General features: G+C 43.1%; 1 protein-coding gene across 1 annotated transcript in view; it reads left to right on the top strand.

Annotated features, from left to right (window-relative positions):
• The window catches only part of m1ap (meiosis 1 associated protein), a gene marked incomplete at both ends in the record, with an annotated part of 29,066 nt that overhangs the window by 7,170 nt on the left and 5,071 nt on the right, over positions 1 to 16,825 (top strand). The window contains one exon of the mRNA XM_080023186.1: positions 1,070 to 1,244. Within this exon, the coding sequence (XP_079879312.1) occupies positions 1,070 to 1,244 (175 nt within the window). The remainder of the gene's footprint in view (positions 1 to 1,069; positions 1,245 to 16,825) is intronic.

The raw sequence follows: 16,825 nt of genomic DNA, 5'->3' as shown, positions 1-16,825 counted from the left end.
TAAAATACAAAGTGATGATGAGGATGTTGTTGGGATGTGTGAATAACCAGGTTGATACTGAAGTGGATGGGAGTGATAAGTAATATCTAATCTCATGCGTCAAGACTGCAACATGCTTCTGATGTTAACAATAATGACACACCAAACGCTACATCTCAAGAGAAAGATTGCCTCCATCATATATCATTTTAAACGTCCTTTTAGTTGTTGATTATATTTTTTTCTATTTTATGACACACGCATTTGAGCTGCAATGTTTTCTTGAACTTGGCACTGAAATGATGGCTTGATGGAAAAGGATTGGCAATATCCAAAAACAATTTGCAATATATGCCAACTGATTTACTGCCATAACTATGACAGGAAGAGGCCACATGACCAATTTCTGTTCCAGTTTTCTTGGACTTAATTAACTCTGTTTTTTCAATACATGTTGTTGTCTGATGTTTATGTTTTTCCATGTACATGTTGTTTGGTTCTATGTTTATTTGTTTTGGGTGATTCTCCCCCTCTTGCCGTACTGATTAGTTGTTTATAAGCCCAAACATGGTAAAATAGCTCACCAAAGAGGGATGTTGGTGGCAGTTCTGTATAACAAAAAACTGTGCTCTTGTCATCCCACAGGTCGTCCACAGGACAGGGTTATTGCAGCAGTTCTTGATGATTAAGGAATTAATAAAGCGTTGCATTGCAGGTTGAGAACTTGAACTCCACTTGCAGACTCCACTGCAGCTCTGTCCTAGATGCAATGTCATACAAGTACTCCGTGTTGTATGCCCAGCATGCATAGAACATAGAACATATGTTTTCAACAAAGGACCACTACCGAGAGCTCAAAACCATTTTCCTCATGGTGGAAAAAAAAATATTTTATGGTTTTGTAACATTTCAATGCTGATAGGTTAATTCACATAGTTCAACAACAGTGCACTCCACCCCTTGTCTTCCCCTTGGTTCCTCTGCTTTGTTTTCCAACTAAACATGTAGTTTTTACAGAATGCCAGTATTTTCCTATTCATTCTGTGAATACCAAGTAGATATTTTCCATTTTTACTGGGCGGGCTCGCAGGTTACCGTGGTGACCAGCCAGCCCGGGCGAGGCGTAGTGCACCAGTTGGAGGCCAGCCTCAAGGACGCCGACCTGGTGTCGCTGAGGCGCATCCGGGTGGTGGAAATCACTACTGCATCGGGGGACGGGGGCCACTTCACGCCCTCGCCCGAGGACAAACACACCGAGAATGATGGTAGGACACACACATGTACATACCTACGCACAGAAATGTTAACAGACACACTCTGTTATCATGGCTGAACATACCAAGCAAGCAAGCAGTGCCAAACAGAAGACCAGATACCCCCACATTGAGATTTCCCAGAGAACCTACAGATACCGAAAAGGGAGCAGATTTCACATCTCCATTACCCTAACCCTAATCAATGACCTCAGGCCCCAAATTTGTCATTCAAGAATTTATCCATGTGACCTCCACCACCGTCTGCCCAAACAGAGTAGGAACGGGGACGCCGCCGCTTCCAAGAGCCTCACTGACCTCCGTGCTCATCTGGCATGGAACGCAAGCGGGCTTAAACTAAAGATAAGAAGTTTAACTTTGCAGACGTTATGAATTCTACGCGCTCGTCAGAAGCCTGTGCAGGATAATCGCCTTTTAAAACCATTTTCGCCGCTGATGCGCGTGATTCAAGGCTAATCTATCATGACTGTGGTTGTTTTCCCCTATCTGTTGAGGCCCATTAGTCGAGGAGCACTGTCCTCTTATCCCTAAAGAACAGGAAATGGGTTATGACATAAAGGATGTGACATTTATCAAGCAAGGGTCAAATTGGGATTCGGGAAGGGAGAGAACCATATGGTGCGTTGTGCAGTACTGTTAGTCTGTATTGCCATACCATTAGCAATTTATGGTTACTTGCAACTACGATGGGACACGTAAAGATGGTTTTTGTGATGGCTTTGCAATCGCAAGAAGCTTTTAAGGTTTCACAATCCAAATATTTTATTCACTGTTTCATATATTGTTTTTTAAAACTGTGACAAACTAAGAGATTAAAAGCATTCTACCATCAGATAAGGATTTTATTGAAAGGTGTTAGGTTTATGTGCCTCTATTGTCATATTTCCTTATTAACTGGAGTGTTATTTGCTCAGTTTCTGGGAAAAATGCTATACATAGTATGAGGGCATTTTCTATCATTTTTGCATTAATACCTGTGTATAGACACCTATCTTTACTCTAGCTGACCAAAATGTCAGCAATGTCTGGACTCCTTTTCCACATTTTATAGGACTTGATTTGACAGTGTTTTGGCTTGGACACCAGACTCAATATTTGTATATACCAAGTCAAGTCAAGTCAAGTCACACTTATAGAGCGCATTTCATACCAGTGCAACACAATGCGCTTTACAAAAAAATACAAAAAAGAAAGCGAGAACGTAGTTGTCAGCCGGTCATTACAAAATAATGCCCCTGAAACAACACCAACAACAAAAGCAACAACAAAGACAAACAAAAACAACAATAAAAGCGACTCCAACCACAGTGGCAGCAACAGCAACAGAAAACAACAACAGCAGCAACAACAGCCACAGAAACAACAACACCAGCAGCAACAACAGCAGCAGCAACGTACACGCAAAGACGTCACCGGAACCGGAAGTGGTAGCTCTCACCGGAACTGGAAATGTCACTCAGGTTAGAGATGGTTAAGTCGAGGTATAAGGTTACGTTAAGTTGAGGTATAAGGTAAGCGAGAGTTAAGTTTAGGTATAAGGTTCGCAGCAGCAACAAAAACAGCAACAGCAACAGCGCACAAGCGAAGACGTCACCAGGACCGGAAGCGGTAGCTCTCACCGGAACCAGAAATCTCCTCATCTGTATTAAGGCAACAGTGTGTACCATCTCATCTCAACAAGGTAAAGCACAGCACAGACGTCACCGGAACCGGAAGTGGTAGCCCTCGCCGGAAACGGAAATTTCAACTGTGTGTACCATCTCATCTTAATCCAGTCACAGTCCTTTAATTGGCGACCCTAAGTTACGGGTCAAGTTTTCAATCCGACCTCGGGAGGGAGATCCTTTTGACTCTCTCTCTCTCCCAAAACACACCCTTCTTATGATCCTCTAAGTGTAATATCACAACAGAAACAACCACAGCAACAGGAATAGCAGCAACATCAACAACAGCAGCAACAACAGCAAAACCAAGCAGGAGCAACAACAGCAACACACACACAAAGAGCTCACCGGAACCAGAAGTGGTAGCTCTCACCGGAACCGGAAAAGTCGCTCAGGTTAGAAGTGTTAGAGATGTTGAGTTGAGGTACAAAGTTAGAGATATTTAAATTAGGGTATAAGGTTAGAGATGGTTAAGTTTAGGTATAAGTTTAGGGATTGTTATGTTTAGGTATGATTAGGTATGAGATGGTTAGGTTAAGGAATAAGGTCAGGGATGGCTGGCCAGTCAATATCAAACTTGAAAACCTGCATTTTTTGTTATATACATATTTATTAATGTCATTAATGAATAGTGATAAAATTTGTTTATTTATGGCCAAAAATTGCACGCATTTTCAGTCATGGTATTAACTTGCACTGTTCTGTTTCTGAGAAAACATCACTACATAAAAGCAGCTCAAGTGGGTAAAGAGCGTCAAAAGATTGGGTTACGCTCACATACCACCTTCACATGAAAATGCTGGCCAAAGAGAGTGTTTTGACTAACATTGAAGGATTAGAACTGACTACAAATACCAAAAAGCCTTTATCCTGCTGGTATTTGCATCTTCAAAGTGAACAGGGAAAGGTTGGGCACGGCAAAGCTGCAATACTAGAACAGTTCTGGAACACGGCCTGTGTTATGTTGATAAGTGGAATCTCTGACCTTTCTATCGTGGTTTCTCTGGATGCTTGCTGGAATTTGTGAGCGCTGTGCAATGTTAATCATGTTGGATAGCTACAATGGGTTGGTTTTTGGGTTTTTGGGAGGGTGTTTTTGGAATGTGCATATTGCGTAACATTTCAGCTGTCAATCCCGTGTTGATGCGTATATGTGAGAAGGAGATGCCTTTTGTGTCCATAACACAACACTATCTTAGCCATTATGCCTGTGTGTGTGTGTGTGTGTGTGTGTGTGTCTGTGTGTGTGTGTGTGTGTGTGTGTGTGTGTGTGTGTGTGTGTGTGTGTGTGTGTGTGTGTGTGTGTCTGTGTGTGTGTGTGTGTGTGTGTCTGTGTGTGTGTGTGTGTGTGAAACGAGAGTGAGGGGGAAGTGGGTGGAGTGCACATTGTCCTTTTCAACATCCTCACGCCATCTCCATCATTTTTTTCTGGTCCCTTGATAACATTCTATTTCCCTGACCTCAACCTGTGCGTCAAAGAAAAGTCTCCAAACAGACTTTTGGCATCCTTGGGATCTTTGGTGCTGCACATAAAACTGAAATTTCCTTTCTCATCACAACAATTCCCTGTAATTAAAGAGAATAATGCCTCATGACCCTCTACTTTCTGGACTTGAGGCTAACATTCTTCTGTTTTTTAAGTCCAAGCGTTTAAACTAGGCTCTATGCACTTCAGACTCATCTGAAACTGAGACATCCCAGAAGACACAACCAACAGAACTTTTTGGCCCATACTTTTGGTGTGTGTTTTTTTTTGTGTCACTTTTTAGACCATCACACACCATGTGTGTTTGTGTGTGCGTGTGTGCGTGTGTGTGTGTGTGTGTGTGTGTGTGTGTGTGTGTGTGTGTGTGTGTGTGTCTTGTCTTTCTGTGTGTATCAGGCCAACGCCTTGAGAAGCATCCTGTTTTTATAATAAGACGACTAGCGTGATAGGACGTAGAGGACACAGAAGGTTTAAGGACGATGGAAGGCACAGATAAAGAGAGAGAGAGAGAGAGAGAGAGAGAGAGAGAGAAGCTGAACTTCATTACCATTTTTACAGAACAAAAGAATCATACAGAACTAAACAAGACTATTTTTGGAAGGGAACTGGAGAAAAGTAGAGAACTTAATTGTGCGCTGGATGGTTCCTGCTGTCTGATTGGCTTTTATTTTGGAGGAATACTGTGGATTTTTTTTTTCTGCCCAGCTGTGCCAACAACCCCTCACATCCCTTTACCTTGCATAGGCAGTGAACTGATAGTTGAGATAGTTTCTGCATCTGGGCAACGACAGCTGGGTTTCTATTATCACAGCAAGGGAGGATGATTACATTGATCCAAAGCTTTGGTTCTTTAAATAAAACTACCCCAGGTTCTTCAGATCTCACGATCTTTCGTGAAATCAATATCAATATCAACTAGGGTTGATAGTACATAATCCGTTTCTTCCGTAACACCGTGCCAGTGTTTGCATCTCTCCTCTCTCACACTCTCCATCAAGAGTCCATTCATAATTTGCGGGTTGCAGTTCTTTGGGCTTGATTCAAGAAATACGGTTGCTTGTTATGAAAATCTGACAAGTGACTTGTTTTTTTTTTTACATTTATGGTCGCTATTATCCCTAATGCAGAGGTTCCTATCAACCGGGCCGTGAGAAGGCGGGCAGGAGCAGCTCCACCCCGCCGCTCTTCTGTCTGAAAAAAGTTATGTGTCAAAACGACACTTTTTTAGAATTTTTTTTGGTGTAAAGAATTTTGAAATTTACGATATTGATGTTTAAATATAGGCATCGGCACCCTCAGTCAAACAAGTGGTATTCAAGATTCAAGATTCAAGATTCAAGAGGTTAATTCATCAGATACATATACATACTTTCATACATATATGCAGTGAAATGTAATGCAACGCTCACGGTGGTTACACACAATATGTCCTCGGAAAATTTCTTTCTACTAGACCAACTAACTGATTCCTAAAACGTAATACAGTAAGTCGAATACTTATAGAATAAAATAAAAAATATATAGAATAAAATAAAATAAAATTTAATTAAATGGAATAGATAAAGGGAATAGGCTTACGTATATGGGATAGACTTATGTACGTATATGGAATAGGCAATTTTGTATTGTACAGATATGTGCACAGATATGTGCACGGCCCTTAAAAAGCATATCGGTCGAACCCTACAGTAATATCAACAGCATGGCACTATTTAGGTGACGATAAAACATAAAAGATAATATCAAATTATCAACCAGCCCTGTGTGCTCTCCCCTGAGGTGTTGACAATGTAGCGGGTGCATTTGAAGAAATGGGATTATTAAAGGTTTCATAGCATAAAGGCGCATAATATCACACAAAAGCATGTGATTTTGTCATTTCCAAACCTGGCTACACTACAAACCTCCCCATGGCGACAATTACGGTGAGTTTAATTGAGTTGAGTTATGCGGTTAATGAGAGGGAGAGAGAGGGAGAGGGAGAGAGAGGACACAACTCTCCTTTCAAAGTCTTGAGAGCATAATGTCCAAACGAAAGGGTAGAGACAGGGAGCATAGGGAGGGAAAAAAGGCAAGGGTGAGGGTAGGATCACAGAAGGGAGAGGGTGGAGAAGTGTGAGTCGGCCAGCTGGCCTCTAGCCCTCCGCCTGGTTGCCAAGGAGACAAGGTATCAGCGCTGAGGGCACTGCCAGGAGCAACCAATAGAGGAAAATGTCGACGCTGGACCAGCGATAACACTCTGACACACACACACACAGTTATTGTTGACATCAACTGGACCGATCTAATGACGGTATTGTGCGGGCACATCTGTTTGTCTGGTCTGTACCCCCGCCCTCCCAGTAAAATATTAATAGCTGAAACCTGTCTGCTTATGAATGGATTCCTGTCTGTTCACCCACGTGCAGCTGAGTGAGTGTGTGTGTGTGTGTGTGTGTGTGTGTGTGCGTGTGCGTGTGCGTGTATGCGTGTATGCGTGCGTGCGTGCGCGTGTTTGTGTATGTGTGTAAGCTTGGTTCGCATTCGCCAAATCTATTGTGAAGATAAAAATCATGACTAATAGCACTTGTTTCTGGCTTCAATTAGGGGAAATTGCGCTGATGATTATTAGAAGCAGACATAATCAATGTCCTTCAGTGTCCAGGAGGAATGGGTAGAGTTTTTACTAGTGGTAAGTCGGCTGATATTTGTGTATTTTGGGTTAATCGGCATCGGCGATGCCTGCTCTCACCAGGCCGATCAAAACAAAATGTCTACAGTCTAGTGTTGTCAAAAATATTGATTTTTCTATAGTCTGAATATTTGAAACAGTTTCAATACTGATTTACCGCAGGATTGATACCGGTACCAGCAGCGCTGTCGCGCTCTCTCTTCTCTCTGACAGCGCGTCACACACCACGCTGCAGTGCCCACATAGCCTCGCCTCCTCTTGCTCTCTGTCTCCACTGTGCTATGAATTTGTTATGCTGTTTGCTTATTAGAGATGGCAGGTGCAGAGCCTCCACGACCGCTTTTGAAAACAGCAGGAGTTGTTTGGAAAAACTTTGCATTGGAGGGAAAACGTAAGCCTAACTCAGAGATTTGGAGTGGATTTTTTTTTTTCCTCTCCTCCAGGCATCTCCCCCATGTGTGCGTGCCCATGGGATTTTTCTGTGTTTTTGTTTTAGATCATTTTATTTGTGTGTGTTTACTAACTTGTATGAAACAAAAAATGTTCCTTTTAGTTTTGCTTCGATAAGGGAACCGAGACAGCGGTGCACCACCGTGCGTTCCCCGCTCCCGTGCGTTTCTTCATTTTATATTGATTTATTTTCGTTTGTTTACTAAATGTATGAAACGGAAATTTTAAACACAGCTGAGTTAAGGGACTGTCCCGTTACTAAAAAAAAAAGTGTCCCCACTGTCTCTACGTTGCTTTTCATGGGACTTTCATGGGAATGGGACTTAATTCAGTAAAAACTGGATGTTTTTGTGTAAATACTTGACTTGTGCATAATAAACCCTGCACTTTTGTAACGGGGAGACTCCCGACTGGACTTTAATATGACGCAGTATATTTATTTTATTTTTTTCATCGTTAATAATTATATTTTTGTCATTCATAAGTATTTTCAAAGTTTCGTTTTTTGATAACCCGTTGACATTTATTAGTCGATACCTTTTTTTATATAAAAAAAGTGCACTGCAGAAACAATGAAGACAATAATATTAGCGTTAAATGAAGGTTCTTTCAAGTTTATTTGCACACTGGCATAAGATTTTAAAAAACTATGTCCAGAAATGTGTCGCAAACATCGACTGTTGGGTTATTAAAGGACAGTCAAGGGATGAGGATATTCTCAGTGAAATTGACACTCACACGAACACACATGCATACAGATTAGACACAATCTGGAAGCAGTGGCGGTGATGAATTGTTTCTATCTTGCTGTTTCCAATGAACATCCAGACCATATTTGTCTTTGTCTCGCCAACTCTCTCTCTCTCTCTCTCTCGCTCGCTCTCTCTCTCTCTCACACACACACACACATTATCATCTCTCTGCTTTGAGCTGACCTCATATAAACCCACACAATCTTGACAAAATGGAGAAGGACTTGCTGTCGATTGGGTTTCACTTCGTTGTTTGCGTCTCCCCTTCCTCTGATATCCACATTCCTCCTCCTCATTACTCAGTCGCCACTTGGACTGATGTCCTGCGATTATATGTGAAATGTTGTAGAAAGATATTTTAATGTGCTGTTCTCAACGTGGGAACCAACTCCTTTTTAAGCTCTGATTCTGCCGATACTGTGTTGGATTGGTGGATTGTAGGACCATTGACATTTTGTGGTATCTATTGAATCTCATTAACACTATTGCGTATCCAAACTCAAATCAAGCAAACAAACATTTGACCTGGTGGATTAATGACTCTCCATTGGTCCATTAAGGCCGACCTTTGTACATTAGCAAGGAACACCTCTTGTTCCTTGCTCCCACTAATAACACTAAGGGCAACATTTCTTGTTGAGTTGGTTACAATGGAGCAACAGTGTAGTTAGCATTGCATCATTTTACAGTGAAGCTCTGTTTGTTCTCCACACTAGCGTGGAATATTATTAAATATATAGACCGCTTTAGAAGTGAGATATTTGTTTTTTTGTTTCTTTTGTTGTTTTGTTCTGTTTTGTCTCCATGGTCCCTTCTCAATTGGGACACATGACGAGATTTGTCAGGTGTTCAGATTCTTTTCCGAGCAGTGACAGTCGAATGTGGTGACACTAGATGAGTTTAAGTCTCTAGAGTGGCACCGAGAGCGAGAGAGAACTGAGGTGAGTCACTCAGTGTCAGTGGGTGTTTGCATATCGGTAATTGATTTTGTAAGGGCTTGTTGCAAAATCAGAAATAGCCATTTACTTACAAACGTCTATGATTTAGCTAGTCTTTATACTTGAGTGACATCTGATAGCTCCATCAACACTGACAAGGCACCGGGCTACCGGAGGCCGCTATAACAACCCGGGGCAGCGAACCTTTGTGTTTTTACGTGGGTTTTTTTAAACTGCTTTAAAGGGCGGCAACGCTGTCTATTTGAAGCAAAAATGTCCTCATTTTGACACATTGACAATGCTGGAAATGCTGTCTCAATTAGCACTTCAGAGAAGACAATGTTCTGTGAACGTTACAGCAACGCTCCCTAATCCTACTCCCCATAATCCTTCTGAAAATAACATTTTCTCTCAATATCAATCACCATTTTATGGCTTCCAATGAAGAGGACGCCATCGCAGGAAAGTCCTATCGCTTTGACGGATCACTGCAAAGCGGGACGCACCATACTTCAAGATTAAATTCAAGAGTTTCACACACTCAGGGAGGATGATCTTTCACCGAAGCCCAAAGGCGTTCTGAATCAGATTTCCGAGAACTTGAGAACCAGATGATGTATCTTTCTTTCACACAAGGGTAATCTCCCCCCCCCAGAAATGGCTTGTTCCACTTTCAGAGAAACACTTTTGTCACATTTACCAATCACTGTGGCTGACGCTTGTGGACACGTGTTTGGACTTTTCAAGAGCCTTTTTGCTTAAACTTTCCTCTTACAGTGAATATGTTGAAGATCTGTTAATTCTCTTGTATGCTCACCGTCAATATTGGGACCAGATAGTGTGTCTACATCCCAGTCTGCATGGAAAAAGAGATTGCTACAACCATCTATGAAATACTGACAGAAAAGCTAGTAGTAGCAGTAGTAGTAGTAGTAGTAGTAATAGACCTTTCTTGTTTAAGCCTAAACCAATTAACCTTAAAAAGCCCTTTAAATATGAAGCATGTGTGTGTGTGTGTGTGTGTGTGTGTGTGTGTGTGTGTGTGTGTGTGTGTGTGTGTGTGTGTGTGTGCGTGGTACCTGCCTACGTTTGTCATATTTTCAACCACCTTATCCCCCTGCCAGAATTAGTCGCCGTGAAACCACCGTGTGATGAGCACTTCCCAGAATTCCCGCTAAATCCCTCCCTAGCATCTGTCAAATTCCCTCTCTCCCTCCCCATCACATTCTGACAAAAGTACGCCTATTTACGTCCAAACGCCTCCGGAGGTGTTTTCATAATCAGGGTTGCAAGCTTTGGAGAAGCCGTTATTTCATCGACGTTTTCAGAAATCTCGGACCGTTTTCGAAAGGATCATGGTCGCCGCTCCCCAAATCTAGCTTTCCCGGCCGCGTAGGGAAGTATAGTGTGCGTCAGTGGGTCAGAAAACATCTTCAAATATCACCTTGTGATCAGCGCTCCCCCACTGATGGTCCATCCATCGAACCATACGTCCCACAACCATGTCCTCTGTTCTGCTTTCCTCCTCGAGCTCTGAATGAGAAGGTGAAAACAACTTTGTCTACACGCACTAATGCACAATAGATAAAGCAATAAACAACATTTTCCACGGACTACAACATCGTATGGGCCCGGGTCGTAAGGGAGGCCTCCGCAAAGCCGTCTCATATCTTAGCCAAACAGCCGAGAGAGATGAGATTATACCCCTCATATCCACCCTAATCCTGTAGATCTTTTCATTTCTTCTCCTTCTCTCCTCCTCCTCCTCCAGGTGTCTGCAGCAATGCCCCATCTCCACCATCCGCTCATCCCGTGTCCCCTCTCTCTTTCCTTCTCGGCAGCTATTTGATCTTTTTTTTTTGGGGGGGGGGGGGGGGGGTGCTTTAGATTTGTCCTTCTCTCCGTGAGTCGTGTTTGACATTAAGTCAGGATTATTTGTATAGCTCTTTATCAGAGTTATCGTTCATCACAGTTTACCATCTCCCACGTTTGTGTGTGTGTGTGTTTTGGTGTCTCTATGTGTCAAAATTTGAATGTATATATTTGATATGTGCTCGGTTGTGTGTGTGTGTGTGTGTGTGTGTGTGTGTGTGTGTGTGTGTGGGTGCCTGCATGAGCACAAACCGGTATAATTCTCCCTTTTCCTTTCATCACCCTCTCCTCCACGTGAGCTTCCTCACTCCATCAAAGAGGGGCAGAAAGATGTGAGTGCTTCTCTCTCTCTCTCTCTCTCTCTCTCTTCCATAACTACCTAAACCTTTCCTCTGCCTTTCTCAGAGTTCCATTTGTTCTCCCCCTCCCTCTCCCTCTCTCTCTCTCTCTCTCTCTCTCTCTCATCCGGTATCTAGTTGTTCTTTACGACAGATGACGGCATTTTTGTTTATTTTGGAGCCGAGGCAATCTAGGCTAAGATGTTCCTTTTGCCACGCGCGCCAGCGAGCTAATACTTGTCTTCATCAAACTCTTCCTTCCTGCTTTTTTTTTTTTCGGATTTAGAAACAGGTCAGAAGGGGATTAAAACATACCAATTTGGTGTCAGACATTGCATCCGTGTTTTTTTTTCTAAAATAAATCAACCGAAGCATAAAATTCACAAAATATAGAACAAATATAGCAAATGTGCTCCGTCGCCATTAGGCACAATGTTAACTTGACACGGATTGCAAATGGATTTAGTTGGATTTCGGCGTTTTTTCGAACATCTGCCTCCGAGTCACTCTCTGATCAACTTGAGGGTTTTTAAACATGCACAGATTGGCCCTGTTTGACTTTTATTCCACCTTTATCTCACCAGGAAGGTCTCATTGAGACAAGGGGTCTCATTTACAAGATACTTCTGATCAAGGCAGCAGCATCACACAAACAGTAAGGTTGCAGGAACAAAAAAAAAACAAAAAAAAAAAACATTAAATACAAGTAACATAAAATAAACAAATGCGGATAAAACAACGTTGAAGGTCAGAGGATGCATGTGCAAGTGCGAATAGAGCCCGTCTCCAGTAATTCAATGAGTCGCTTAAAGTCCCCCAGTGGAATCTGTTGGTAATTATTGTGCATAATCTCTGGGTGCGTTGCAGAGACATTTCACTGCATATATGTATGAAAGTATGTTTATGTACGTGACAGATAAACCTCTTGAATCTTGAATCACGTTAGACAGTTCCGGGTGCTTTTGTAGGGAATTCCAGGCAGAGGATGCAGAGTGAGAAAAGGCCTTTTTACCAGGCTCAGTACGGACTGTGGGGACTGACGGCAACAAGTAGTCCTGAGAAGGTAGCCGATAGCTGCCAAGATCGGGTCATTCGTTCCATCAAACGGTATACATTTTGCCTGTTCCAGTCAATTCAGTGGTTTGAGTTTTCACCCGCCCCCCAACACATGCCTCGACATCTAGTTCTGCCGTAAACGAAACAACTTTCCACCAGACCGACACCTCCCACAACTCGGCCCCAAATGTGTGGGGCCGAGGTGTCGGTCTGGTGGAAAGTTGTCATCATTTAACCTCGGAACTTCCACCCATCTCTCACTCCTGCACTTTCATCCGGCTAGTTTTCCATGGTAATCAGCAGGTTTAGAGCAGAGTCAGTGGGTGGTAACTGTTTAAACGGTGGAGGGGAAACCCCACCCCAAACACACGTGCTGTCAAAAGAATGGGTTTGTGAAGAGGTAGTCTATCTAACATCAATGTCAATAAAGTTCTATAGTCCTAATATCAACACTTATCACTTACTCACACACACACACACACACACACACACACACACACACACACACACACACACACACACACACACACACACACACACAGGGCATGTCCATCGTTACGTTTCAGAGTTGCCAAGGTTGCTGCAGTCGCACCTCTCGTGACGCCAGCCACGAGACAGGTGGTTACACAGAAGGGAACGAGCGTCACTCTTCGCGCCGGGACATGGAACCCATTAATCCCATACTGAGAGGTGGCTGTGGGCACATCTTGCTCCCCGGCCACGCACACACACACACACACACACACACACACACACATATACAGCTCTCCTCTCCCGACCATCTGTCCTCTTTCTCCCTGTCTGTCCTATATGTCATCTCTCTATTAATTTGTACACATCTGCCCACTGTCTTTTAATCACTCCTCCTCTCTTCCCTCTTTCCCCTCCGGTTGACTGTGTGTGGATTTTCTGATAGTGCACATCGTTGCTGCTCTCAACTCTCTCCTTGGGTTCCGTTCCTTATCTGTATACGGAGACGGAGCGGGTGTCTCTCATCTCGGGCCTCTGAGCCACTTAGCAGAAGGCACTCCTCCTCTATCTCCCTCTTCTGCATTTTCCCTCTCCGCTCATCCCCCAGCGTGTCTCGCCATCCTGCTCTCCTCCGCTCTCACCAACGCTCCTCTGCTCTTCCCCCTTCCTCTTTCAGTTTGTTTACCAAACGTCTCGGCATCTTTCCTTTCATTCGCATTTTCTCTTCGGTCGTTCTCCGTTAAATGACGTGAACTCTTTTTATGTTAAGCGAATATTAAGTAATTGAAAAAATAAACAATTAGTATTACAGTAGTACAAATACTTGTAGTAAATTATACTACTAGGGAACCGAGTTATTTAGTCAGGCTGTTTTAAACGAGGGAATTAAAAGTTCCCTCTCTTTCCCACGTCACCCTCTCCTCTGCTCCTCTGTCTCCATGAAATCCCTCCTCGTGTCTCGCGTCCTGTTTGTCCTTCGCACGTCAAATAAACCGGCTGCCTCTCTCTCTCTGTCTGTCTCTTGTCCTCCACTACGACCTTGTCCGGCCTCCTGGTCGAGCTTATCTGCAAGCTGTTTTATCTCCGGTCCTCGCTGTCCTTCGCTGTGACCCCGCCCTCACTCTCTCTCCCTTTTCTCGACCCTTACCCTCCATTATATCATATTGTCTCATCTCTGAGAATTTTTCCGCTCTCCTCAGTTCCCAGAAATGACAGAGAGAGGAACAGTGTCCTCTTGTCCTTTTGAAGTCCCTCTCCGCTGCAGTTGCTGCAAGTGTCTTTAATTGCGATGGCTGCGCGGCATTGAGACCAGTATAGCTGGAAGGCATCACTGGTTCAAAGGATTGTCTGTGTGTGTGTCTTTGGGTTTTTTTCCCCCCAAATGTATTTTAAGCCATATGATCAATGTCGAATTTGTTCGTTTCAAATGACGTCAATGAGCTATTCATCGTTATTTCTAAAGTCAGACACAGAAACTGTGGTTATTGCTTGAGGTAATGTATGGAGGACATGGAGCCTACAGGCATGAGGCCTATTATAGGACATGTCTTTAATGTCACTTACACTTTCTATGCAGAAATGGCCAAGATCGTATATCCTATCATCATTTCTAAGTATTGCATCGATACTCTGTCACCTCACATATTGATATCAAAATTATAATTAAAGAAATACATTAGACAATAGAGTACAATAGAGTGTCAGTCCTTCAAGAGCCTTGATTGTGATTCAATCTACTGCTCAGTGAGTATTGATTAGTGTGTAACGCGCTCCATCCCACCGGGAGCGATCCCGCTACTAGTGTTGTGTTTTTATTTTAGATTGATTTGTTTTCTCTCTACTTGAACGACACAAAACAAAACCTGTGCCACGCACATCTCTCCTGCTGCTGTGCTGTGGCACAGAGAAACAACGACTCACACCTGTGAGCCAGATGTCACTGGCCGGATGTTTTTTACCCACAAACTTAAAACACGTACATTATTTCTGGATTTTTGCCCTGACAGTAATTCAAAAAAACATATTTTTTTAGACCATCTTCCTAATAAGCCTAAAAAAAAATTTGATAGTTGCTCTTTTAAAAGCATTTCTACCTTCAATATCATTACCGAATGTCTCATGGCTATGTATGTACCGCCAATTTAACCTTTAAATAAAATTACAAATGGTCAACTATTGGAATGAGCTCAGCAGCTCTAAGATGAAATGGCGTCCGTTCTTAAACATTGGCGTGGTTCTTAAACATTTGTTTTAATTACTATACAGGCCACCATTGCAACTTAGGCTCCCAAGATGGTTTATAAAACACCTCAGAATATTACTGTATTATTATATTATCCTTCTATCATATGGCTATCTAGCTATAATGGCTGGACTGAAATTATTCTACCGCCCACAAACATACACACAGACAGAGAGTCACATACGTAAACAATAACACACATGCACAGAGACACCAACCTGCAAGAACCCACACAGACATATTTTATTTTATTTTATTATTATTATTTTAATATTTATTCGTTTTTTTATCGTATTTCTTTGTAAAGCGCATTGTGTTGCCCTGGTCGGAAATGCGCTTCATAAATAAAGTGTGACTTGACATACTCACAACATGAACACAAGCACTTACATCAGGAATGAATGACATTCATGATTTCCCATGTTTAACCCTGCCGTCAGCACATTTGGGACGCACACATGTTAATGAGATAATGTCACAGCTCATCACCTCACCTGCGCCATCTCTCGCTAACACACACACACACACACACACACACACACACACACACAGATATTGAGAGGACAGGCACAAGCAGTGGCCGCCGTATTTCCAAACAAGGGGTCACCTTGTCTGGCACAACAATTAAAAAAGGGAGAGGAGGAAGAGGCATGAGCAAATGGGAGTTTGCGAGGTAAACACAGACTTCAATAGCATCACTTACCAGAGACAGAGAACACAGCATTTTCTCAGTCAGTGAGCTGTGGTACGACACACACACAGCAACACACACACAGCAGCACACACACAGCAACACACGCACACACTCGTAGTAGGGTTAACCATTTTCACCTTTCCATTTGACTCCGTAGCTTATCACGCTGTGTGAAAAGCAATGCAGTGCACAAACACACCAACCTATCCTCGCTATACAGTGATTGGTCCTGAAAAGATCAATATCGCTCCCTCCTTTTTCCCCCTAGTCCCTCAATCATTCTCTCTCTCTCTCTCTCTCTCTCTCCCCCCCACACACAAATAGCCCTACTGCTTCTCCATAATTAGTTGAGAAGCTTTCTCTCTCATTTTGGCACTCCAACACCTTCTGGTCCAATTACATGAGAACATGTTTTTCTAAGCTCTTTCTGCTGTGGCATTCCATTTTCCCCAGACTGAAATTATCTCAGGCAGTGACCATCGATTTCCCCTGGACGCCCTCTTCCCCATATCTCTCTCTCTCTCTCTCTCTCTCTCTCTCTCTCTCTCTCTCTCTCTCTCTCTCTCTCTCTCTCTGTCGCTCTCTCTCTCTCTCTGTCTCTCTCTCTCTCTCTCCCGTCACCCCCTCTTGTGAAAGGCAGGACGTCATCCTCCCCTCCTCTTCCGCTCCTTCCATCTCTCCGTCTCTCTCTTTCTAATGTCTTCGCCGCACATATCCACTCCCCTCTCTTCCCTCTGTAGTTCAGCGTCTCCTCATGCTCTCTTTAGCTCTTGGTCCTTCCCTCGCTGGCTTTCTCATCATGGTAGATAATGGAGATCGATTCTCCCTTCAGTTTCTGCCTGTACACTAGTGTAGGGTCTCCGGCCTCCCCTCGGGAGGGGTTGATCCTGATAGCAGTGGAGGATAACACAGTGATTATAGGGCTGAGGCAAAGGCTG

This window comes from Zeus faber (genome assembly GCF_960531495.2).
Source record: "Zeus faber genome assembly, chromosome: 22".
In the NCBI taxonomy this organism is placed as follows: Eukaryota; Metazoa; Chordata; class Actinopteri; order Zeiformes; family Zeidae; genus Zeus; species Zeus faber.
The sequence above is the reverse complement of the archived record's forward strand: the minus strand, read 5'-3'. Positions and strand labels throughout refer to the sequence as shown.